This window comes from Vulpes vulpes, chromosome 1 (assembly GCF_048418805.1).
Source record: "Vulpes vulpes isolate BD-2025 chromosome 1, VulVul3, whole genome shotgun sequence".
NCBI lineage: Eukaryota > Metazoa > Chordata > Mammalia > Carnivora > Canidae > Vulpes > Vulpes vulpes.
This window is the reverse complement of record NC_132780.1, coordinates 152,718,668-152,745,887: the sequence shown is the minus strand read 5'-3', so window position 1 is coordinate 152,745,887 and position 27,220 is coordinate 152,718,668. Positions and strand designations below refer to the sequence as shown.

The 27,220-nt window shown below is 36.1% G+C and overlaps 1 protein-coding gene across 27 annotated transcripts in view; it reads left to right on the top strand.

Annotated features, from left to right (window-relative positions):
- The window catches only part of DST (dystonin), a 479,832-nt gene that overhangs the window by 237,311 nt on the left and 215,301 nt on the right, over positions 1-27,220 (top strand). For 15 of the 27 annotated variants that reach the window (XM_072734492.1, XM_072734460.1, XM_072734601.1 and 12 more), the window contains 4 exons: positions 22,869-22,958; positions 23,523-23,621; positions 25,278-25,355; positions 27,021-27,113. In XM_072734492.1, coding sequence (XP_072590593.1) covers positions 22,869-22,958; positions 23,523-23,621; positions 25,278-25,355; positions 27,021-27,113 — 360 coding nt within the window. The remainder of the gene's footprint in view (positions 1-22,868; positions 22,959-23,522; positions 23,622-25,277; positions 25,356-27,020; positions 27,114-27,220) is intronic. The other 12 variants (XM_025991085.2, XM_072734513.1, XM_072734610.1 and 9 more) reach the window with 1 other exon arrangement.

The following is a 27,220-nucleotide window of genomic DNA, read 5'->3' as shown; positions in this document are numbered from 1 at the left end:
GGGAGAATGCAGAATCTTGCTTTAAAAGGGCTGACAGAGCAAGATATAAGTGGCAAAAGAGATAGAAGCCAGTAATCAGGGAGGGATGAGAATTTGAGAGACCTTGATAATGAAAGTGGTTGGGACATCAAAGGTAGCAGTGGGTCAAGGTGGACTTGCCTAGGGGTTTGGAACTATTCCATAAATTAGAGTCATTTGATCTTGGTATAATATAAAAGAAATTTCTGTTTTGTGAAAATGGGAAACAGGGATGACTTCAGAGGGAAATTGTTAGAGCTGGGAAAACTATTGCATACTTCTAAAAATGCTGCAGTAAATGCCTGATGGCACTGAACTGTTCATTTACAATGCTAATATATTCTGACGATGATGTTTGCTTCAAGAATTTCTTATCAAAATTGTTCCGGTACTCTTCTTTGTCCTTTAATAAAACTCTCATGGAAATACACTACTGGTTTTCCACTAAAATTTAGGGAGACCATAGCATTCATTATAAGATCAGTTTTTGATGCTGTATCTGTAGAGTCCTTAACATATGAATGGGGACTTTTATTTTTTATTATTTATTTATTTATTTTTAAAATTTTTATTTATTTATGATAGTCACACAGGGAGAGAGAGAGAGGCAGAGACACAGGCAGAGGGAGAAGCAGGCTCCATGCACCGGGAGCCCAACGTGGGATTTGATCCCAGGTCTCCAGGATCGCGCCCTGGGCCAAAGGCAGGCGCCAAACTGCTGCGCCACCCAGGGATCCTGAATGGGGACTTTTAGAAGTCATTTTTAGAGATCTGCATTTTCCTATATAGCTGAAATATGTTGTAAGGCTGGTCTTGTTCTCATGCTAGCCCACTGGATCTTTTTTTTTTTTTTTTAAGATTTTATTTATTTATTCATGAGAGACAGAGAGAGAGAGAGAGAGAGGCAGAGACACAGGCAGAGAGAGAAGCAGGCCCCATGCAGGGAGCCCAATGACTGCGGGATCACGCCCTGGGCTGAAGGCGCTGCTAAACCACTGGGCCACCCTGGCTGCCCTAGCCCACTAGATCTTATGTACCGAATACTCTATTTTATACTTGTTAAGAGCTCAAGTCCTGATATCAAGGAAACAATACACTAGAGAAGAAAGAGTTTAATAGGCATAAGTTTAAACCTCACTCTAAATCTTTTTTCATCCCTTAGAATTACCCTCTTTTTTATTCAAGGGCCCAGTGCATGTATGTATCCTCCTAAGGCACTGTGTTCCAGAGTTTTCATGTTCCATCTTGGACTCCAAGGTCAGGAGGTCTTAGCTAGGGTGAGGGGGAAGAAGGACTGATAGGAACTTGATTCACTGCCATCCATAGATAATAGAGTATTCTGGCCATACTGCTGGAAGAGAGGTCTCTGGTGGAATTTCAGACACATTCAAGAAAAAAAGTAGTTGTGGGTAGGAAAGCCAAGGTGGAAACAAGTTGGTCATGCCTGGAGTCTGCCTTGGTGTGTGTAGCTTTTCTTAACCTATTCCTACTTTTTGAGCTATATTTCACCATTGTTCTTTAGAACCCAGGGAAGGTATAGTGTGGCGATTGAGAGCACAGGGTTTGAGCTGAGCTGCTTGGACTCCCATCTACCCTTGACTATTTACTAGAGATGTGACCTTGACTTTTTCTAATTCTTTGTTGGCCTTATCTGTAAAATAGAGAATAGTTCCCTCTTTATAACTAGACCATTAAGATAATCAAAAAGCTTCTCATTTGGCCTGTCTTCCATAGCAGTGACAAATGTGGTCCTGATATTTCCATTTTTATGGGATTGAATCCTAATGTTGCCTACATATGCAAAGAGGACACTGTCCAAAGAGTACAACTGTAGTGGTTCCATAGTAATGTTATAGTAATGGATGCCAATTAAATGGTGAATTCTAAATAAAGGAATGTGTTTTCCATGGTCTAGCCAGGGCCGACACTAACACCTTTTTTTTTTTTTTCCCCTCCAAGGGCATGACAGTTTGAGGTGAGATGCTGCAAGTGTTTGGCAGCTAACTGTATGATTTGTGAGCCCTCACGTCACTGATTGAGTTTGCCTAGATAAAGTACTTCACTTCTACTGAGCAACAGCCCATTAGAGCCAATAAACACAACACAGCTTGTGTTTGCTTGAGCAAAGAATTTGGCAGTTAAGTCTTCTGTAAGGGCATTAGCAGCTTTCTGGTAGTTCTTGAACAAAAAAAGCCTCAGGACATTAAAATCTCCAGAAAGCAGTACTACTTACAGAATTCTTGGAGAACAGTATATAAATCTCATTTCTTAGATGTACTTACAGTTATACCAGAAAGATATAGTTGCCCTGACGAGTTCTAAAAGTAGAATTGTGCTGAATTCATAAATTTTGGTTGTATCCTTTTATTTCACAATTTGTAACTATTTTCTTAATTTAAAAAAAAAGTAAAACTGCCAGTTATTTTGCCAGCAAAAATGGGTTTATTGAGGAAGACTTGATGTATGGTATAAGTAAGCTACATAAAAAGCCATAGGAAAAGCCATGGGCAAGTCCAGAGAGCAAAGGAGAGGGACACTATTTTATACTGGAAAGGAGGGTTTTATACTAGAAAGGAGAGTTGGCTGTGCTATCACAAACACAAAGTCCCTTGGAGTAAACTGAAAGTTCAGAGTATGGTGGCTTTTCATTGGCTGAATTGTGACAGTTTCTCATTGGCTGGGCTGTTGCTTGTTGCTGGGGGAAGAGGAAACCTTTCCTTCCTCAGGCAGGGTTAGTAAAGCAGTAGCTAAACTAGTATTGACTTGTGAAATGTGATTTTTCCTATTGGGTCTGCAGTTGATGCTGAGTATTATGGTAGTGTGTGAAAGCGCCCCTTTCTGGTCTCTCAATTTCATTTTAGTGAGGTTTCCTTATATTAATTTTCACAATCCTATATGTTTTAAACATTTGAGTTTTATTTTGTATAAACTTAAACTTAAGAAACCATGTTTGCAGACACTTTGATTTTACTGATGTTAAGGAAGAAAATTCAACTGATTAAATTTGAGGATCTCATTGGCTTTATTAAGCAGTTCATGAATTGGCAGCATCCTGTGTAACAAGTAGAGGGGAGTTCTGAGGTGATGTATACAATGGAAAGTTTTTATAGGAATAAGAGTGGGAAAAGGAAGTTATTAGCAAAAGAAAAGATTGTTTCAGGCAAGGTCACCTTCCCTTAGGGGGAATATTGGGGTCTTATTATAAGGTAGATTACCCCCATCTACTTATGGGGGATAGACAGGGCCTTGTGATGGATTACCTTATTGGTGCTAACCAGAAAATGCCTGACCAGTTAAGATTTCATTGCAGGGTGAGGGTACAGAGTTGAAACTGCAATTAAAAATTGAAGCTTCATGGCCAACATGCACATGAGAAAATGCTCTGCATCACTTGCCATCAGGGAAATACAAATCAAAACCACAATGAGATAGCACCTCACACCAGTGAGAATGGGGAAAATTAACAAGGCAGGAAACCACAAATGTTGAAGAGGATGCGGAGAAAAGGGAACCCTCTTACGCTGTTGGTGGCAATGTGAACTGGTGCAGCCACTCTGGAAAACTATGTGGAGGTTCCTCAAAGAGTTAAAAATAGACCTGCCCTACGACCCAGCAATTGCACTGCTGGGGATTTACCCCAAAGATGCAGATGCAATGAAACGCAGGGACACCTGCACCCCGATGTTTATAGCAGCAATGTCCACAATAGCCAAACTGTGGAAGGAGCCTCGGTGTCCGTCAAAAGATGAATGGATAAAGAAGATGTGGTTTATGCATACAATGGAATATTACTCAGCCATTAGAAATGACAAATACCCACCATTTGCTTCAACGTGGATGGAACTGGAGGGTATTATCCTGAGTGAAATAAGTCAATCGGAGAAGGACAAACATATGGTCTCATTCATTTGGGGAATATAAATAATAGTGAAAGGGAATAGAAGGGAAGGGAGAAGAAATGTGTGGAAAATATCAGAAAGGGAGACAGAACATGAAGACTCCTAACTCTGGGAAACGAACTAGGGGTGGTAGAAGGGGAGGAGGGCACTGAGGGGGGCACTTGACGGGATGAGCACTGGGTGTTATTCTGTATGTTGGCAAATTGAACACCAATAAAAAATAAATTTATTATTGAAAAAAATAAAAAAAATTGAAGCTTCAGGGGTCCTTGGGTGGCTCAGCGGTTTGGCACCTGCCTTCGGCCCAGGGCGTGATCCTGGGGTCCCAGGATTGAGTCCCACTTTGGGCTCCCTGCGTGGAGCCTGCTTCTCCCTCTGCCTGTGTCTCTGCCTCTCCCTCTCCCTCTCCCTCTCTCTCTCTCTCTCTCTCTCTCTCTCTCTCTCTGTCTCTCATGAATAAATAAATAAAAAATCTTAAAAAAAAATTGAAGCTTCAGTTATGTGACTTGGCCTGGCATAAGTGATTCATTCCATCTTGGGCCTGTGGTTTTCCTTTTAAAACTGAGCATTGTATTTAGTAGAGCAATTTTTTTTTAAAAAAGAATTTATCTAGGGCAGCCCCGGTGGTGCAGCAGTTTAGTGCCACCTGCAGCCTGGGGTGTGATCCTGGATACCCGTGATGGAGTTCCGCATCGGGCTTCCTGCATGGGGCCTGCTTCTCCCTCTGCCTGTGTCTCTGCCTCTCTCTTGCTCTCTCTGAATGAATAAATAAATAAATCTTAAAAAAAAAAAAAGAATTTATCTACTTATTTGTGAGAGAGAGAGAGAGAGTGAGTGAGAGAGAGCACAAGTTTGGAGAAGCAGACTTCCCACTGTGCAGGGAGCCTGACATGGGGGTTGATTCCAGGACCTGGAGATCACAAGGTGAGCGAAGGCAAACACTTTTAACTGACTGAGCTACTCAGGCACCTCTAATAGAGCAATTTTAATGTTTAATCCGTGTAATTAAATTCCTAACTTTTGTCTTGTAAACCTAATTTCTGGTTAGTACTTTTCTTAGTGGATTTTAAAAATTAGTTTTCCTGATTTGACAAGATCAACTAAAAAACATACCTTTTTGCAGAGGAGCAGCATATTTCACATCCCCCCTGGAAAACCAGTGTGATGGTATTGTGAGATGTCCTAGTTGGAAAAAAAAAGTTTCCATTTCTAGTAGAGTTTGGAAACAGCACTCTCTGTTTGAAGAGATTTATGGTATATATTAGCATATTAAAGACAGAACTTCTGTGGTAAAGAACCCTTTTAATTCAGTGTTTCACAAATTCACTTGGTCATGGATTCTTTTTATCAGAGTATCTATTAACATCTCTTTGGGAAATCCTGCAGGAGAGTTTTAAAGTGACTGCTTTAAAGCAAATGTAATTAATTTTGTATTAATTAGAATCCCTGATTTGGACAGGATCTAGTTAATTTGCTTGTCATTGCAAGAATATTTTCTCACAGCCTTTCTTTTGGGTCACTGATTTTCTAATTTATAGACAATTTATACTTTTGGTCCACTTGAATTATAACTGTGCTGTTTCTTTCATTGTCTAAAATTTGCTCACTGTAACTCCCACCTACTTGTTTTGGCCCAGCCACTCCCAGAATGACAAAAACTGTATATGGCAGTTCTGAAATATCTGAAGAAACTCTTTTGTCTCTTTTTAAAAAAACTTTTCTTGTCAAATACTTCTATTCCCTTTATTTTGTTTTTATGTGATGCCATTTTTTATGTCATACATTTCTTTTTCTAGCATATTTTCTTTTAGTTTTTCCATTTGAAAATTTTAAGACTCTTGAGTTGAAGGCAGAAAATGAGTTGAATTAATTCTCCCAGGTAATCAGTTATACAGTAAGAGCATGGGCTACTGTTATCCACAGAGCTCAACTTTGTTTTTATTGCCTACCACCTTTCACCTCCTCTTACATATTGAGCTGTTTGCCTATTTACTTACCTTTCCTTTTTTTTTCTTTCTCCATTGTAAGATGGCTTCTTTAGTCTTCACTGTTATTCCAGTTTTTCTACAAAGACACATATTGCTTTTATTAGAAAAGACCAAGATAATGTTATTTTGTAAAAACTGTTTATTCCACTCTTAATTTGCTAAAAAGAGAGGGCAGCTGTATAATTCATCTCCTTTCCAAGAGGACTGATAATGATTAATGGACTGCTAGTCCTAAAGGCATTTGCATCTCAACCAGGAACTCCGGGTGGGGAAGGGCATAGAGATCTGCAAACTCTGCTGCCTGGATCTGATCTGGCCACAGCGTCTTTTTTGGTACAGCTAATGAAGTAAGAATTCTTTTTACATTTTTAAAGAATTGAAAACAAATCAAAAGAAGAATAATATTTTAGGACACATGAAAATTATATGAAATTCAGAATTTGGTATTTGTAAATAAAATTGTTTTGAATCCAGCTGCTCTATTCACTTACGTGTTGTCACATCAAAGACCCTAGAAACCAAAAAAATATTTACTGTCTGTTTTTTGTAGAAAAAGTTTCTTGATTCTCTGTAATGCTAAGGTTATATATATATTTTTGGGGTAAAGTTTTGTATATATTCATTTTAGTGGTGTGATATGTATAATCTCTAAATGGGGTGTCTCTTGATTGGATGGGGGCCCCCAGGTAGTGGCCCAAAATCTGGTAGAAGCAGATGTAGAAGGTAAAAGAATTCACCTGTGGCAGAACAAAGGAGGTCAAAGTTTATTGATACCGTGAGGGAATGTTGGCCTGGACAGTAGAGGAGAGGCTTGTCTGCAAGGAGGTAGTGGGTGAGGGGCTGTCTTTAAAGGCGGAAGATGAGGAAGTATGGCCTGTTTGCCTGAAAGTGACCTCTTACAGTATGGTCACTTGTGCATCCCGTGAACCCATTTATGAGGGTAGTTTCCTTTCCTATATCTAAGGCCAGCTGTGGTTATATCAATGTAATTTTACCACAGCTGCTTTTCTGAATGAGCTTCTCGCTTTGATTTACCAAAATGTTTTCGAATAGGCCAGCTCAGTATATTACTTTACTAGGGCAGAATTTTATTTCTGTGATAATTCCTTTTGAGTCAAGATAGTAGTGAAAGATAAGCCCAGTGCAAATGCCACTTCAAGTAAAAATTCAGGGAGTAATACTGATATAAAGTAGATGATGGGGCACCTGGCTGGCTCAGTAGGTAGAGCACACAACCCTAAGTCTCAAGGTTGTGAGTTCAAGCCCCTTGTTGGGCATGGAGTCTACTTTAAAAAAAAAAAAAAAGAAGAATAAAAAATAAAGTGAATGAAATGTTTCTTATATCACTCAGATGTTCCCAAACTAGATTACTAGGTAATCCTTTATGACTATTCCTTTGCTTTTTGCTCTCTTAATATATACTTCCTTTTTGGTTTGTTTGTTTGTTTGTTTGTTTATTTATTTATTTTCTTTTTGGTTTAGATTAAAGGTTTTATAGTCCTTGGCATTGCCAACTTTCCCACCTTTATTAAGATTATGATCAATTGTTTGTTTAATTATCAATTGACTATATTATTTATATATTTTAATATATTATATTAATATTTTATATTAATTATATATAATTATCAATTGATTATATTATTTATATATATTATAAAATAATATATATTTATATATTATAATATATAATATTTATATATTATTTATATATAATATAATATATATTATATATATAAATATATATGATATATAATTGATATATATCAATCAATTGATTGATTATATAATTATATTTAATTATCAATTGATTATATTTAGAACTGTTTTTCAGTAAGTACAAATCGTGCATCTTTTTAAACTGTATCTCAGTTGTATGTATTGACATGTTAGAAGCATCTAACATCCTGCCCTATATTCTGGGCATTATTATTAATTCTTGTAGAATCGTGATGCGTATAAACATTTCTTATTGTCTAAACATTGCTGCCATTCGATAACTCAAAGGGAGTGTGATTAAAATATTTTTCAGAACAGATTTTCTTGACATAAAATTTATACACAAAATTGTTTTTGTTTTCCTTTTTAAAGATTTTATTTATTCATGAGAGACACAGAGAGAGGCAGAGACATAGGGAGAGGGAGAAGCATACTCCCTGTGGGGAGCCTGATGCGGGACTCGATCCTGGTACCCCCAGATCACAACCTGAGCCAAAGACAGACGCTCAACTGCTGAGCCACCCAGGTGCCCCAAAATTCATTGATTTTAATTGTATAATTGAATGGTTTTTAGTAAATTTACAGAATTATGCAGCTATTGCCACAATCAAAATTTTAGAACATTTCCATCACCCAAAAATAAGCCTGTGCCCATTTGCCCTGTGCTCTCCTTACCCCCCTCTCCAGCCCTAGGTAGCCACTGATATATTTTCTGTATTAATAAGATTCATGTTTTCTGGATATTTCACAAAAATAGAATCATATAGTGTGTGTTCTTTTGTTCGGCTTCTTTCACTTAGCACAATGTGCTTGATACTCATCCATGTTGTAGCATATGTCTTCATTCCTTTTTATTGGCAAGCTGTGTTTCCATCCTGTGGTTGTGTCACATTTTGTTTATCCATCTAACAGTTAAGTGGCATTTGGATTGTTTCCACATTTTGGCTATTATGAATAATGCTGGTGTGAACATGAATATGCAAGTCTTTGTATGGATATATATTTTCATTTCTTCTGGATATTTATTTAGGAATGGGATTACTGAGTCATATGATAAATCCAGTTTAACATTTTAGGGAGTGCCAAACTGTTCCAGAGTCGTTGCACCATTTTTTTTTTAAAGATTTTATTTATTTATTCATGAGAGACACAGAGAGAGAGGCAGAGACACACAGGCAGAGGAAGAAGAAGGCTCCAGGCAGGGAGCCCAACACAGGACTCAATCCCAGGTCTCCAGGATTACGCCCTGGGCCGAAGGCTGTGCTAAACTGCTGAGCCACCCGGGTTGCCCTCGTTGCACCATTTTATATTTCCCCTAGCCATGTGGAGGGTTCTAATTTCTCTAAATCTTTTCTAGCACTTATTGTCTTTCTTTTTGATTTTAGCTATCCTAATGGGTATGAAATGCTTTGTCATCTGATAGTGGTTTGTGTTTCTCTAATGATGTTGAACCTCTTTTCATATACCTAATGCACATTTGTGTATCCTTGGTAAAATTTCTATCAGATCTTTGCCTATGTTTAAATTGGGTTATATGCCCTTTTATTATTGGGTTTTCTTTTTTTCTTTTGGATGTGGATATTGAATTTCCCAGTATCAGTTTGAAAAGATTCAACACTGAATTGCTTTTGTTCTTTTGTCAAAAACCATAAATATGTGATTCTTTTTCAAGACTTTCTGTTTCAGTGATGTATATGTCTATTTTTATTAAAAACATTTTGTTATAAGATTAATTATTCAGTCTTGGAATTTGATTTATCTGAATAAATCCGATTTACTTTTTTAAATAACCAGACTAATTTAGATGGGCATGGGAAAATAACTCGTTAGGTGGGGCAATATTGCTTATGGTACTGCTGAAGCTGTACCAAGTGATGTAAAACAGGAGGATCCTCTAGGTATGGATGTTTAAAAACAGAAGCTTGCTGTGCCAAGATGGACATTTCTCCTCTCTGTGTTAGTCATTCAGCAGCATTTTAGCTCCAACTGTGTGATAGGACATGATGCCAGGTATGAACTCTCATAGATGCCATGATAGGCCCTCAGGGCAGAGACAGATCCCCTGCTAGGAAGTGGCTTAATGGAGTTCATGAATCTGTTTTCTGAGGTTTTCTTTTCTTTCTGTAACTGTGTAGGCATTCAAGGGCCCACAGCTGAGGGCATGACTATGTTCACAGGCAAGTGCAAATGACTAATCTTTTATTTATTGAACAAACCTTCTTTGAATATTTACTATATGGCAAGTACTGTGCAAAGGATGACACATTTACAATGAGGACCTAAGACAGAGCCCTGTCCTTTTAAGGGGCTTATCTTTAAATATATCATGTACTTAAAACTATTCTGTAAGGAAAATGATGATTGGTGTTCTAGAATCAGCCAAGGAATAAATGAGTGCCAAGGAATATATGAGTGCAGGCTTTCTCAGTCTAGGTGGCATTAAAGCTTGACCTTGAAGGAAAAGTAAGATTCCAATAGCCAGATGAGGAGTGGGAATAAAGTAGCATTTTGGGGTAGAGGGAATACCATGAGTACAAGCAGATAGATATGACAGTGGTTGTAATGAGAATGCAATCTCAAGTATTCCACTGACTTTCTTTTCAAATTCTCTTAGCCTTGGGATTAGAAGTGAAGCTCTGCTGTTCAGGCACTGAGGCCTATATGTCTTGCAGTACACCCACAGCTGTGTCCCATAGTTCACCTTTAGAAATGTGGCCTCTGATTTGCTAAATCTTACTTGGCTCAAGCCTACTCTTGCTGAAACTTGTTAATTTAAGAGGGTGCTGGGGCTTCTGAGTGGTTTAGTTGGTTAATAAGCATCTGACACGATCTCAGCACAGGTCTTGATCTCAGGATCATGAATTCAAGCCTTGCATCAGGCTCCAATGGGAGAGAGAGTGTGTGTGTGTACTCAGAAAAAAGAAAGAGAAAGAGAGACAGAGAGGGAGGGCTTGAGTGCTCAGAACTGAGGAGGGAGGCGAAAATCGCCAACACTTATATTTTAAGCTTCAGTATGAGACAGAAATGCAGCAGTGCAGCCTCTCCAAGGGTCCTGAACATCTGGGAGGACTAGTTGTTGAGTATTTGTGGTCCACAGGCCTTGGGTGAGTAAATGGACTCTAGAAATTTGGCAAAATTGTGATGTGATCAATTTGAAGAAATTAAGGATTTATCTTTGAAAGGTTTAATCTTCCTACAGAAGATACAAATCTGTTGCAGAGCTTGATTTTAACAACAGCCGATAAAACATCTGTCAGTTTTTTTTTTAAACTAGGGAATTAATAGAATAAACTTGTGTTTTCGACTCTATCCAAACTTATCAGTTTCATAAATAGTTTTACAGTGTTTTTTTTTTTTTTTTTTTTTTTTTTACAGTGGTTTTATTTTGGAAAATGTACATCATTATACTGGGGAGTAAGAGTTTCATCTGGATTTAAGGAAACTTTTTTTTTTTTAAACAGGGAAGAGGTGTTAATCATTAGCATGGATTTGTAGCAAAGGTGTGGAATCTCATCTTGGGGTGTCTTTAAAAATAATTTCAGTGTTCATCTCCCTGTGACAGTTGTCTTAATCACAATCTGGGGTTATTTCAAAGGTTTAATGAAGAGGATACAGCCAGTTGTTCTCAGTGGTTTGTTTGTAAGGACTTGAGGAAATGGGCTTATGTTTAAAGAATGAATTAATTTATATACAAAGTATGAGTATTGTAAAGGCCTTAAAACTATAAAATATGCTACTGAGAGACCCCATAGATTTTCCAGCCCTTGATACTTAAAAAGAGATGAAGCAACCACTTGTGTCATTCCTTCCTTGGTATCTCTCTCTCAGAGCTCTGAAAGGGACACCAGGAAGTATACATGATGCTGTGACCAGGAGATATTTGCACTTGCCAGCTCCACCTCCCATGGATCCTTATCCACAGAGGTGGATTTTATTACTTGCCCAGCACTCAGCCTTCTCTGTGAGGGCCTTGCTTCTTCCTCAGCCTAGAGCCTGACTCATATGACAAACATTCCAGCAAGTGGCTCACTATTTGGTTGAGGATTGGCAGAATCATGCTAGACATCATCTAGGAAGTAGATGAAGTTACGTTTTGAAGGATCAGTTGGTTCTCTGATTTTTTTTTGTGTGTGTGCTGAGGTAGTACTTATTTTTTTATAGAAATAGCTGTGATGGGATCCCTGGGTGGCGCAGCGGTTTGGCGCCTGCCTTTGGCCCAGGGCGCGATCCTGGAGACCCGGGATCGAATCCCACGTCGGGCTCCCGGTGCATGGAGCCTGCTTCTCCCTCTGCCTGTGTCTCTGCCTCTCTCTCTCTCTCTCTCTGTATGACTATCAAAAATAAATAATTAAAAAAAAAAAAAAAAAAGAAATAGCTGTGTTGTAAAAAGTATTTTTAAATTTTTTCTATTAGTCTTTAAATTCCAGTATAGTTAACATACATACAGTAAGTATTACATTAGTTTCAGATATACAATAGAGTGATTCAACAATTCTGTACATTACTCTGTTGATCATGGAAAGTATGCTCTTTAATCCCCATTACCTTTTTCACCCATCCTCCCATCTACTCCCCTCTCGTAACCATATCTTTGTTCTCTGTAGTTAAGAGTCTGTTTTTTGGTTTATCTCTTTTTTAAATTTGTTTCTTAGCTTCCACTTAGCATTTTGTTCTCTAGCTTCTTCCACGTTGTTGCAAACAGCAAGATTTCATTTTTTTTTTCCTATGGCTGAGCTGTATTCCATTTGTGTGTGTGTGTGTGTGTGTGTGTGTGTGTACATTTGGGCTGCTTCCATAATTTGGCTATTGCAAATAAAGCTACAGTAAACATAGGAGTGCATATATCTTTTTGAATTAATGTTTTCGTATTCTTTGGGTAAATACTCAGTAATGGAATTGCTGGATCATATGGTATTTCTATTGTTAATTTTTTGAGGAACTTCCATAATCTTTTCTACAGTGGCTGCATCAGTTTGCATCCCCACCAACAGTGCATGAGGGTTCCTTTTTTTCCAGATCCTCACCAACACTTGTTGTTTCTTGTGTATTTTATTTTAGCTATTCTGAAAGTATGCAGTGATATCTCATTGTGGTTTTGACTTGCATTTCCCTGATGATAAGTGATGTTGAGCATCTTTTCATAGGTCTGTTGGCCACCTGTATGTCTTTAGAAAAATGTTCATGTCTTCTGCTCATTTTTAATTGACTATTTGTTTTTTTTTTTTTTTGGCATTGAGTTGTATAATATCTTTATATGTTTTGGATACTAACTGTTTATCAGCTATGCCATTTGCAGATGTCTTCTCCCATTCAGTAGGTTGCCTATTAGCTTTGTTGATGTTTTCTTTGCTGTGCAGAAGCTTTTTATTTTGATGTAGTCCTAATAGCTTATTTTTCCTTTTTTTTAAACCTTGCCCATGAAGACATATCTAGAAAAATGTTGCTATAACTGATGTCAAAGAAATTACTGTCTGTGCTCTCTTCTAGGGTTTTTATGGTTTCAAGCTCTCACATCTAAGTTCTTAATCATTTTTGAATTTATTTTTGTGCATGGTGTAAGAATATGGTCTAGAATATGGTCTAGTAAAAGGTATTTTAAATGGTTCCACAGGAGAGAGGACAACTCTTTTGGGGGGCAAGTATCTACTTAATTGTTGAAATACTATATAAGAAGTCAGCCATTGACACCCTATGGGGCATTTGGCAAATGCCCCAAAAGAGATGATTCAACTCAAAAGTATTCAGCAAGCAGGTGCCACAACCAGCACTTTAATCAGAATTGTGAAGTAGGTGACATTTTTATCATTTCCTTGTATCTTTCCTGAACTCCTTTCCCCATTTACCAGCTGCCCAAAGTTCACCTGCTGCCTTCTCAGTGTTAAAAGCTCTTACTTTGGAATCCTACCATTCCCCCACACTACAGTGCTTCCTTCAGACTACCCTCCTTCCCATCCCCCCAGCCCCCCAAGTTATTCTGTCTAATTACCAACTGTGATTAAAGTTTCTTTGAAATTGATATTAGGTGTTAAGAATAAGAAGATCAATCAGATGAAGTGACTTGGCATCAAGGGGCAAATGATTGATAGGTTTCTGTATCCCTGGAGTTGTCTTTATTTTCATATGGGAACTTAATGTATTACCTGTATGCATCACCAATTTCTTCTAATTATTCTGAACCTGACTTAGGACATTGGTGTAACCTTACCAAAGTCATTAAGTGAGGATTTATTGAGGAAATACAGATTTTTTTGAGTAAGTTATAAATTTTTTTAAAAAGATTTTGTTTATTCATGAGAGACACACAGAGAGAAGCAGAAACATAGGCAGAGGGAGAGGCAGACTCCCTGTAGGGAGTACTATGTGGGGTGGGGAGGGGATGAGGGGATGGGGGGATATACTGCATCCCAGGACCTTGGGACCAATGCCCTGAACTGAAGGCAGAAGCTCAACCACTGAGCCACCCAGGTGTCCCAATAAATTGTAAATTTTGGTCATGATTGTAATTTAAATAAAACTAATTACAAATTTTTATTTTATTTTTAAAAAGATTTTATTTATTTATTTGACACAGAGAGAGAGAGAGTGTGCCACAATCAAGGGGGAGCAGCTGGCTGAGGGAGAGGGAGAAGTAGGTTCCATGCTGAGGAGAGAGCCTGATGTGGGGTTCTATCCTAGGGCCCTGGGATCATGACTTAACCCAAGACAGACTTAACCAACTAAGCCACCCAGGTGCCCCTAATTACAAATTTTTAAAAATAATTTTACATGGTTTTTACTGAAAAATATGCACAATTCTGATTCAAGGCTTTTTCAGTAGAAGCCCTGATTTGAAAATATGGTGGAATCTGTTCGAAATGTTGGTGGTAAAGAACAGGACTTTGCTGCTGTAGTTACAGACTACCTACGTTAAACAGGCTTATTTTATGTCTAATTATGTTTTCTAGGACTTGGCACATATGAACACATGTAGCACACAGCTACTATAGTAATGTACTAGCTGTCATTATTTGTCTTAATACATTATTATTGTAGTTACATATTAACATTTACATCAAAATTTAGTCAAAATTAGTTTCTAATGAAAAAATGCAGTCTCATTAACTAGCTTATTAATTATTCATTAGAAGTATTAAATCATTATGATCCCCTCTCCCAGTTTTCTCAGCTTTTTCTTTCTTTTGCTCAAATTGTGAGAAGGTAAATGGGAAAGAGGTGATTATAAAATGCCATTGATTAGGGATGCCTTCCTTGCTGGCTCAGGAGGTAGGCCATATAGCTCTTGATTTCAGCATTGTGAATTCAAGCCCCATGTTGGGCTTAGAGTTCTTTTTTTGGGGGGGGCATAGAGTTTTAAAGAAAAATGCCAATGATTGGTTCCTTCTCTTTTCCTTATGTTATTATTGAAAGCTGCTCTTGATAGAATAGCTCTTACCATGATTTTTTAAAGTCATAAATGGTTTAAAGAAATATATAATTAATGAGGATATTTGAAAACTTCTAAAAGGTAACGTCTATATCGCCCTGTCAAACACCACTGGATTTTACTTGGTGACAGATGCTGGACAGGAACATCCTTTCGTCTCAGTTAAAATAATGCGAAAACGACCCCTTCCTCCAAAGACTACATGAAATGGATAATGCTGATGTCTTTATAAATCAGTGCTCATTTATCTGACATTGTAGTATGGAGGTTATCTAGAACATGTCTTTAATAAAAATTAACTACAAAAAACAGTGGACAGATGCAAAAAAATATGCAGAGTAATTGATTTTTGAATTCATTTTTCTCTTTCAGTGATAATATTTGTAATTGCTCAGCACAAGAGCTATATAGCTCTGCAAACAATCTGATCTAAGATCTGCAGGTGATCAAAGATCTGAAGGCTAATGGAGAAAAACACACAAATACAGATTTTTTTCTGTCTTCCCTTAAAGGGAAGAATGGAAGGAAATGTAGAGGAGTCAAACCCAAACTAACCCAAATCAGAATCAGCTGTCCCAAAGCCAGAACAGATTGTTACAGAAAATAGTTATTACATGCTTTTAAAATTTTAAATATTGAAAGAGCCTTTAAAAAAGATTCCTATGACAATAGTTAAACTGTACAAGAGACTATAAAAAATACATAAGTGAAGACTAAACTGTTCCAAATCTTGAAACATTTATTAGTAAAATAAAATGCTTTTATATTATTTAACCACCTAATGTTCTACCTTGAGATTAGAAGAGAAATCTTTGACAAAGAACTTTGTCAAAGAACAGATTGTTTGTACTGTCCAGAACCAATAGTGATTTATTTTAAGCTCTTCCTTATTGTTTTCATTAATACCTTAAAATGTATGACAAATATCTTTAAGTTTTATAAAACAGTAAAGGAGATGAATTATGTGCGACCTTGATGATGACCTAACCTATTCACTACAAAAAAACACAACCACCCCATTATACTTACTTGCACCAATTTGGAATTTATAATAATTTCGGTAGACTCTAAGCTGTAGCTTTATTCTTTCACAGCTATTGAAGAAATATTGCTGAAGTAAACAACACTGTTCAGATAAAGCGACTACTGATGCAGTCAGGCTGGTCTGAGGCCAGGGGTGGGGTGGGGTGGGGGTGGGGGATACCTCCAGGACCAGCTAAGAGAGTCTTTGACTTCTCTCAGAATGGAAGTCAAACAGGAACCAAGGGGAAGTAAGAGCAGAGTTTATTGAGGACATATAGAGCAGCTACAGACAAGAGTGTCTGGGAGACTCTGAAAGGAAAAGGAACCAGGAGTCTTATCTTTGTGAGGGGTCTGGAGTATTTTGGTTTTTTGTTTTGTTTTGTTTTTTTGTTTTTTTATAGATTTTATTTATTTATTCATGAGACACATACAGAGAGAGGCAGGCAGATAGAAGCAGAGGGAAAAGCAAGCTCCATGCAGGGAGCCTGATATGGGACTCGATCCTGGGACCACGAGATCACACCCTGCGCCAAAGGCAGTGCTCAACCGCTGAGCCAGCCACCCAGATGTCCCTAGAATTTTTTGTTTTTAAAGATTTTATTTTTAAGTAATCTCTATAGCCAACACGGGACTCAAACCTACAACCCTGACATCAAGAATGGCAGACTCCATTGACTGAGCCAGCCAGGCTCCTGGTGTTGGCAGGGGTGGGAGAGGTGGAAATGGGAAGGTGGGTGAGTCCTGGAATTCTTATTGAGTTGGGTGGTCTGGCTTACATGTTCTAGCAGACATCCAGGAACTGGTTGAACAAGGTTGAGTGCTCAAGTGTCTTCCACAAGTCACTTAAATGCCCTGGAGCCAGGGGACTTGGGCTGGAAGACTCCAAAGAGAAATGATTAAATCCTTGACCTTTATAAATAAGGAAGACATACTTTAAAGTATTTGTAAGAGGGGCATGCATGTCTTATTAGCAATAATAGAAGCAGGAAAAGAAACAAAGGAAAAAAAACAGCTTTTTCTTTAATGAGATCCTTTGGTTGGTTTCCCTGTCTCATAACTATTCAAGAGAATTCATTGTTTTTAAGCATTTCTGTGTATTTTAAAAGCATCAGTTATTCATCAGTAATTGAGAAAGTACTATATAGATTGTTATTTTATTTTTTTGAACTAGAATATCTAAGGAGCTTTCCCAGGAGAATGTGGTAGCTTATTTTTCATGAATGTATTTGTTTGAAGTAAATAAAAAAATGCATTGTAAAACATTCTAATTCCTAGTTTTCACTGAGAAGCTAACTCTCCCCCTTCTCTTCACCCAATTAGTAGTCTGTGAGGCGATTCTATTTGGGACAAGCCTTCTTTTATTATTTATGTTCCTTTCTAAAGATAGCTAGTTGTTTTCCAGAATACTGCATCTTTTAGATCAATGTAGGACTGCTTTAAAAGAGGGTTGTGAATGCTTCTTCTGGCTGGTATTTTGCTCTTTGCAGTGCTAGCATGTGTGCATCTTACCCAAGATTTAGGGATGGAATGCCCTCTCTGCTTTTTTCTGAGAGAACTTTCCTCCATTATTGTGTATAGATTGACCCTCAGCAGCTTTATCTGTGATTTAGGTTTGTGCAAGATAATACTTTATTTCTTTTTGTTTAAGATAAAACTTTACAAAGAAGCTTTTATATTGGTCAGAGATACTGGGTCCTTGTTCTGCTTAAAAGCCTTTGGTGGTTCTCTTTGCTTAGAAAAAGATTTGAGCTTCCTAAAGTGGTGTGTAAAGCTACTGGGTCTCCCAGATCACTTTTCCTGCCTCATCTTCTGCCTCACATTTCACTGATTTCAGGGCTGTTTTCCTTCCTTGGAACTCATGTACAGTTAGTTGCATGCCAACTTGCATGTTTTTCTTTGTTCTTGCTCTTCCCTCCCCTTGGAATATTAAGCTCATTTCTGTATGGTTGTCAGCCCATTCTGCAGGCTTCAAGAAGTGGCACGGCACTCTCTTATTTTTCATCTTTGTACTCTTAGAAGTTAAATGATACCCCAACATAAATGGATGCTCAGTAAATATTTAGTGACCTGAACTAAACAGCAACAACATGGTAACTATGAGTTTAAATATGGGAAGTAAAATTTTTGCAGAATTTGTCTGGTTCACATCAATCAGTACAAAATCCAACCTTTTGAGAAAGGCAGTCTTAAAAATATTTACTTAAATAAGCAGGTATATGATCTTCAGGGTTAAGTTTGATTTAGTTAATGAAAAGCCAAACAATTATAAGTTGACAAAATAAAATTTTTACAGTAGTTTTTTTTGATCAGTTAAACCATTTAGATGATATGGACCTGGCATAATCTATTCTCTCTCAAAAATGAATTGTAAATTGCCTGTATCATCATCACCAGCATATAGTATAGAATATCTCTCCCATGTGCCCTCCCCCCCTATTTTGTACTTTATCTTCCTTCCTTAGGAAGTCTCCTTCCTTAGGAGACTCTTCTTAAGCAAAAGATTAGTGCCCTCTAGGGGTGAAATACAGATGCAGTGCAGTGCACATATTTTATAAAGCTGCAAAATTCTGTGAGAATCGTATGAAATACAGAAAATGATGCTTCATCCTTATTATGTAATTCAAGTTATATAATTTAATCCCAGAGTATCTCAGAATGCTTTCACTTTGCTCATCACTTCCCCCAGCACTATTTATTCAGACAGACTTTTGTCCCACAGGGAGAAAATTTCCAAAATGAGAAGAAAGAGTGTTTTATTAAAAATTGAAGCGGAAGGTTAAGACTGCTCGCAGTTAGTATAGTCATCTGTGAAGGAAAGTTACCAGGTCAAGTGTCTATGACTCAGACTTAGGATAAAATAAAAAGCTTTTCTGTGTCAGTTTAAGTATTTAATTCTTTTTTGTTTTCTTCATAAATTGGTCTCTTGATCAGATATTTCTATAGAATCTCAATTACTTCCACTCATTTCATCCACCAGCACTTATTCCCCATAATGCTGATTTGCTGATTTTAATTGTTAATTAACATTCTTTTCATCCCATTTTTTTGTAGTGAGGAAAGTGAGACCATATTTATAAAGCACTTGCACACAGACAGGGTCAGATACTTAGTAATAGTTCGTTGTGTATGTATTTGTATTTATTGTTGTTTGTTTTGTAACTCGTTTTTTTCCCCCTTAAGGTTTTATTTTTACATAATCTCCACACCCAGCACAGGGCTTGAACCCACAACCCTGAGATCAAGAGCTGCATGCTCTTCTGACATGCCAGCCAGGCACTGTTGTGTTTATTATTGTTCAGAATGGTAACATTTGTTTCACATTGGATGATAAAGAGAATGATAATGGAATCTTGCAGTTGTGTAGCATTTTTTAATTATAGTATTTCTGTGAACCCTTAGAATAATCACTTGAGACAAGAAGAGTAGGTATTGTTACATGATAAGCAAAGCCTCAGGATTTTTCCAGGCATTACAGAAGTTAAATTAGTCTATTTCTATATTTCCTCCTGAAGTTCTTAAAAAATTTTTATTTACATATTTTGGGGGGGGGCAGGTAAGGTTCCAAGCCAACTCCACGCTGAGCATGGAGCCCAATGCAAGGCTTGATTCCACAACCCCAAGAAAACAACCTGAGCTGAAACCAAGAGTTGGATGCTCAACTGACTGTGCCACCCAGGTGCCCCTCTCCTAAAATTCTTAAGAAATTAAGGCATAAGACTAAAAAAATAGTTTTCCATTCTACATATTTTTAGTTGCTACACTGCTTCTTAAAAATGATAATTTTAAGATAATAGAATTTTTCTTCTCCAGTTTGAACTAGAGGCCTTGTGTTTAAAGTTTTATTATGCAGGTGAGAAAATTGACTCCCAGAGAGTTGAGGCTGCTGGTGCTAGTTGAGACCGGTGGCAGAAGCAATACTAAAACGCAGGCCTCCTCGTTATTTTTCCCTTATTACATTTTTTTAACCTAACTTAGTTTTGCATGGCATAATAATATTATTATCCTTCTCTACACGTGCCTAATTTCATTTTTCTTTACTGTTGCATAAGTATGATGAAAAATTACACCTGGTTTTGGAATGTTTCCCTCATGTTAGAAAGAAAGTTTAGTTCTCTCTGGCAAGGCAAGTTGTGAAATTGCCTTCCTATGAAATAAGTGTTCAGAATCACACTTCATCTTTAACTGTCTGGGAGTGAGAATGACATAGGAAGTGGATGTGGATTGAAGTGTGGCTTTGGCAGGGTGTGGGCGGGTACAGTGGACCGGAGAGCACAGACTTCTCAGCACTGCATGTTAGTTACTGTCATCAGAGGCCTCATCCTGATAGTGTGCTGAGGATGTCAGACCTATACCATACAGTAATTTATTTTGAGAGATTAATTCAGGATCAGGAACTATATAATATTGTTTATATAAACGTGATCTAAGTTCAGGCTCTTTTACAGTTAGGTTGCTTTCTAGTTACACTGGAGATAACACAAAGAAGTACATAGGTTTAGATGTACTGATGTACAGAAATTTATAAGAATTGCTCCTCTGCCTTTTTTTAAGTAGGTCTTTAGCCTTGTAAATTAAACTCATGCTTTGGAATGGGACTAAGAGAATTCTTATAGTGCTCTAATATGTGAGTAGAAAAGGGTTAGTACTCACTTCACTAAGTTGCTTATCTGTATGCATGTGTCATGCATGAAGATGTGTTCCTGTGAAGATCCTTGAAAATGTATTTGTCTCTGAAATATAACTAAGGACTTGAGAGGATTATCATTTAATGATATCCCAAGGTAAATCAATATTCTAATGGATAGGATAATCACTTTATAACTTTTAAAAAAATATTTATAAGCTTTCTAAATTAGGACTACCTAAAATGTGTTATGCTATTTTCTTTTTTTTTCTTTTTTTAAGGGAAATAAAGTATTTTTTTCTTTTTTAAGGGAAAATAAAGTATTTTTTAAACTTTATTTTACTGTTGTATCATTATCTTGTGATACCAATGATTCAATTAATGTTTCTTGGGAATTAGGAAATCAAAATAAAATGTCAGTCTGTGGAGATAGGACACTCGTTTTAATAATTTGACTCACTTTCAGTGTTACCATTTAATAGGTGCTATTGATATTAGCAGTTATTTAGAGCTATTGAGCCTAAGTTTAATACTTATACCATTAGTAGTTAATGATGCATAAGTAGTTAATTGAATATTGAAAGTTATATGATTTGGGCAAAAACACATAGGAACTAATAAATATGATATGAAACTCTTAAGGAAATTTTTTATTCATTAATCAAAAATATTTTCTGGCATTGGGACGCATGGGTGGCTCAGCGGTTGGGTGTCTGCCTTCAGCTCAGGGTGTGATCCTGGAGTTCCCAGATCAAGTCCCACATTGGGCTCCCTGCATGGAGCCTGCTTCTCCCTCTGCCTGTGTCTCTACTTCTCTCTCTCTGTGTCTGTCATGAATAAATAAATAAAATCCTTATTAAAAAAATATTTTCTGGCATTAATAAAAGAAACTACAAAACATGTATATAGTCAATTTAAGATAATAGAATTTAATGACATTTAAAATTTTTTAGGATGAAAAGCTCAACCATTAAAAGTTTGTTTCTGGTTTACATTAGGCCTTGTCTTGCTTGTTATGTATGTGGATAGATTTGATCATATTTTAGATCTTTTTATTATTTTGTACTGTATATTCATTTGACATTTTGGAAGTGCAAAGAGGTTTGATTCATGTGTACAAAACCTTTAAGAGTAAGAGTTTACTACACCAACTGGCAAGCATATAGGGCATGTGCCCTGTGTGTGATGTAGGTGAGATTCTGGTCTCTGCCTCTAGACCACTTCCTTGGCTACTTTCATAAGAGCAGCACAAAGTAATATAACCTGGAATCACTAAAAAGTGAGAAAATGAAAACATGCCAACCCACTGTGGAATAGCCATCTTAATAGCCTGCTTTGACATTTGTCTCTCTAGCACAAACTTTACAGTAGGCCAGATATTTACAGGAGATATCCCTAGTTGGCAGACTGAACAAAGCTTTTGGGAAATCTTTGACAGTTTGTGCTCTGAAATCACAAGCTTAACTCAGGCCTGTGGAATGGAGGAGGAAGCTATTATAGCTTAAGTGTTAACTTTGTGCTGGTGTTAACATAGTTATAAAAACCCTCTGTCATAAGGTTTATGTTGTACAGAGGAAGGTTTGGGCAGAGGTCTTCTAACTTGATTCATACGAATTTTTAAAACTTTTTATTTAAAATAAGTGTAGATTCATAGGAAGTTTCAAAAATAGTAAGTATATGGAGTCTTATGGACCCTTCACCTAGTTTATATCTGGATTTAGGAAGTATGGAGTGTGTATATCTCTGGTATCCTGGATCTTGTGGCACAAAGAATAGGAAAAACAACTCAGCTAGAGGGGAGGGGTAAAAATTGGTCCTCCTGCTAAATTGGCCCTGAGTGTTATACCAGGAATCATGAAGGTCATTGCCATTGCCTGTATTTAAAAAATTGTAACTCCATGTAGTTGCCCAAACCTATACTAATTCTAGTATGTTAAGAATAGAACAATTCTGTTTGTATTTAGGAGTTATTAATTTGCAGTTTACTTTTATTTTTTTAGTTTTTGTTTTTTAAATTTAAATTTGGTTTTTAAGTAATGAGATAATTAGTGAAAACTTCACTGCAAGAATGAATACCAGATGAGGAATGTTTTTTACTTGTCTCTGTTCTTGTCTGAGTTTTAAAGATGATGCTAGGTTCAGAACCAAAACTTAAATTGTTTTTCTCTATGTAGGTTCGAAAACATGTGAATGATCTCTATGAAGACTTAAGGGATGGACACAATTTAATCTCTCTTTTAGAGGTTCTTTCTGGAGATACCTTGGTAAGTTTTAAATTTCTTAATTTAGTTTGAAGAACATGTAATCCCATTCACATGGGTGGGACCAGTGTGTTGTCAGTAGACACTGTTCAGATTTTTGCTACATTAATCTTTTGAGCTCTGAATTCTGCCTGAAGAAAAGAGTTCTGGTTAGATTCCTAATCATTTTCAGACTTCAAGTGATGTGAATTTGGGAGATGGAAACACTTTGATTACTTTGCTTATATAATCAGTTCTATACTTAAACTACTATTTTTATTCTTCTTTTTTACCTTCAGGTTTTTGTTTTGTTTTTGTTTTTGTTTTTGTTTTTGTTTTTTTGCTTAGTAGAGGTTGGATGCATAATATAACCACATATTAAAAGACTCACAAATAGCTAAGAAATAAACATTGCTTTCTGAAAAATGGTCTAACCCATTCCACAAGTGTCATTTCCTTTTTTGTGAACATTACTTCCTCTTCTTGGTTACCTGTTCTCCTTCATTATGTTCTGTTCATGCTCTTCTTTTCATTTCTGGTCTGTCTTGTGTCTTTGCTGTCCTATCTTCTGTCTGTTATATTCATTAGCCAAGGGAGCGAGATTTTTTGAAGACCTTACGATTGGTGAGTGCAACAGAAGCATGCGAATATGAACAGCATGAGGATGTGGAGGATGAGGATAAGGGGGTAGGTGTCGGCCCCCATAACTCGACTAACCTAGCCATTACAGTGTGGTGAGCACTAACGTATAGAGAAGTAACCCATGGGTTCGAGCTCCTTTTAAAGAAATTCTAGAAAGGACCAAAACCCACAATGAGGTGGATGTGTGTGTACCAAAAAAATTGGACAAAAGAAATATTTTCTCTTTAAATTTATTTATGTATTACTGTGCAGTGCATGGTAATTAAATATATGTGCTTAAATTATATGATGGCATTTTAGCTAAAGAATTATATATACCTTTTATATTAATACGGAAATCTTGACAACTAGCCTGCTAATTTTTATGCAGATTTGTTCCACTCCTGGAATTTATATTTCAAATGTGGCAGCTATTGCTTTATTTGAAAGGACTTAGGGAAATTTATTTACTATTTAAATTTATGCTTTAAGTCATATTGGCAATAGGTATTTGATGGACATTTGATTTTCTATGTCTTGTTTTATTTATAAGTGGGGAAGGTTTTAAAATTTGGAGTCCTGGTAGAACCTACAAAGCTGTTTCATCTTCATGACACTTAGTTGACTTCAGCCCACCTTTGCAGACACTTAGTTGACTTCAGCCCACCTTTGCAAGATAGATATGCTTCTTTTGTCATCTACATCCCAAGTGCCCCTGATTTCATTGGAAATTATGCTTTTTTTTGGATCCAGTGGATAAATTCATCAACAGTATTTCTACCTGTTATATAGAACCTGTTTTTCCATTCTGTAGTGTGCTGTCTGTTTCATTATGGTGCCTTTGGCTTCAATAACCTATTCATATTTGAGAAGCTAAGCTGTCATTTTTTCCCCTTTTCTTCCTTTTGGAAGATTTTATGTGGTAAATTTCAACTCCATTCTTTGTATTTTTGTTAAGCATCTTCTCAGCTCTATCTCCTTATGTTTTTCTTCTGCAAACTTGTAATACTTCTCAAGGAAAACTGCATGAAGGAAAAGAATTATGGGTTGCTAGTTTTCCTGAGACAGTAAATAATCATGTCCATCCCAATGCATTGTAAAACTATTAAGAGTCCAACTGATTTTGTGAAAAAGCTAAAATAAAATAAAGAGGAAATATACTAAGTGACTTTAATTGCTTTTCTCTCTTCCTCTATCGTGGCTAAGTAAAACTCTCTCTTTCTTCCCTCTTGGCAACTTTTATACTAACTGCATGCTACTTTACCTCATTTTCATTAACATGCCATACATATATAATTATTAAAACCCACTTGACAATAGAGTTTATTAAGAAGGCAAAATGGGGAATGGTATTTAATTCTGTGCATCCAAAGTTAATAAACTGTAGGCTAGAATTGTAGTATAGTGACTATAAAAAGTCTATATATTCTGTGGTATTTTTTCTTTTCCTTTTGTTTAAATAAAACAAAGCATATGTTTAAATAAAACATATTCGGAGAAATCCCTTAGCTGTTTAAATTCAATTTTAGATAATACAAAATAATTAAAAGTATCTTTAAAAAATCTAATGGGCTTATCTGAATAATAAATACTGTTTTGACATGTTAAGATGAGCATAAAATATATTTATAGGCTATAATTATCATAAGTGTATTTAATTAGCATGGTCAATAGTACCAGAAACTGTAAGTTTTTTTATACCCTGCATTTTTCTATTCTTAGCCCAGAGAAAAAGGTCGGATGCGTTTTCACAGACTACAGAATGTACAAATTGCACTTGATTATTTGAAAAGACGCCAGGTATGATGTTTTTCAATTACTATAATCATATAAACATATGTGACTGAGTAAATCTATATAGAAACATGTCAGGGGATGAAAAGGTTAAATTTGTGAATTATAATGACGAAATTTGTGCTTTTGTGAGATAAACATTTAAAAATATTTTCAAATATTTGCTCCATAGAAAAAAGAAGTTAATAGTAAATATAAGTGCAGAGGAATTATAAGTGGCTACATTTCCATCTGAATAAGAGCTACTGATTTCCTTTGGTTAGAATTGGAATGCTTTGCCTAGGAAGTTAATGACATTTTTGTAGCAACAGAATGTTAAGAATGTCTATGAACAGTTCTTAGTAGTGGGGCAATACTTCATTATTTATACTTAGTGTACAAAGTTATTTTTATAAAAAATAGCTTATGTAATACTTAAAAAGAATTTTAGTGTAAGCATTTTTAATCCTTAGTAGTGGTAAGGCGAAATTTTGTTTTTTATAAGTAGATAATATTAGGTAATCAAAGTCATTAAAAATAAAACAGTATGTCTGACAATAGTCTCCAATTCCTTGAGGTTTTAGAAGAAATGTTAAAGAATGTGCACCATATTGGATACAATCTTGATTTGGTGGCATTTTAGTATTGTAGTGGTATAAACCAAAGTATTGATAATTTTTCGATTAGTAGAAAAAAGGAAAAAACATCAGGAGAATGGAAAGTTACTGAAAACAATGAGCAATCAGAGGTGGCAACATTTTGCTTGGTAACGGAGTAAGGAAAAAAGGAAGGGAGGGAAATGGGGAGAGGTAAACATTATTTTTTATTATTCATTTATTTAGTTTATTATGAACATTAAAGTGCTTTTATTTTTTAAACTCCAATAAACACTCAGTACTTAAATTGGTTCAATCTTATTTTTATTTACCTTATTATTCTTAATTCTAGTAGAAGTTTCCAGAAGGACTGATGGTTAATTATGTTTCTTTTTCTGAAATGTTTTTGGCAGTGTTTTGTCCAGGAAGTAAGATGTTAGTTATTATTGTATTTAATTCATGATATTTAATTATTTATATACAGGATGTAAATGATAGGTATCATTACTGCCTGTGTTTACCTGAAAATACATTATTTGATAGTTAATAAGCTTTAAGTCTGAGTATTATTTTTATATCTGAGCCTTCCAAATATCCAGCGGTATATGTTTACTTATCTTGGTAACAATTTATGGTAGTTAAGTAGAAAAATGATGCTAGTCCCCCCCCCCCCCCACTTTATGACAGAAGTATGATAAAGGTATTAAACTATTTTATGGTTTGGAACAGTTTTTTACTTAATGGAAGACTAAAATAAAGCTCATTTTCAGTGACAAAATTATATTTAATTTGAAAATCTCAAGTATTTAAGAATTCTCAACTTGAGTTGTATTTTCCTTTTGAGAAGTGAGTACTTTTAATCCTTGTTCTAGAAGAAAAACCAAAGTAACACTTATTTTTTCCTTGTTGGTTACGCTATAATTTACAATCTAAAATGAGTGGAGATAGGAGTAAGATAGTATTTTGAGGATTACTGGTATTCAGATCACTTAGTTTTCTTCTTTGTGTAATTTAGAATTGCTTTTATGTAAGTAAAGATAACTTGTGTGCTGGTTTGAAAAAGTTAGCTTAATCTCTTTTTCCCATTATAACACAGGTGAAATTAGTGAATATTAGAAATGATGACATAACAGATGGAAATCCCAAGTTGACTTTGGGATTAATATGGACAATAATTTTGCACTTTCAGGTAAGCTTAATTTTTCTTTTCTTTTTTTTTTTTTTTTTTTAGGTTAAGGTTAATTTTTCTTAATTGTCATTTCTTTTAGCCTCTCATTGCTGATTTTCAAGTGGTTA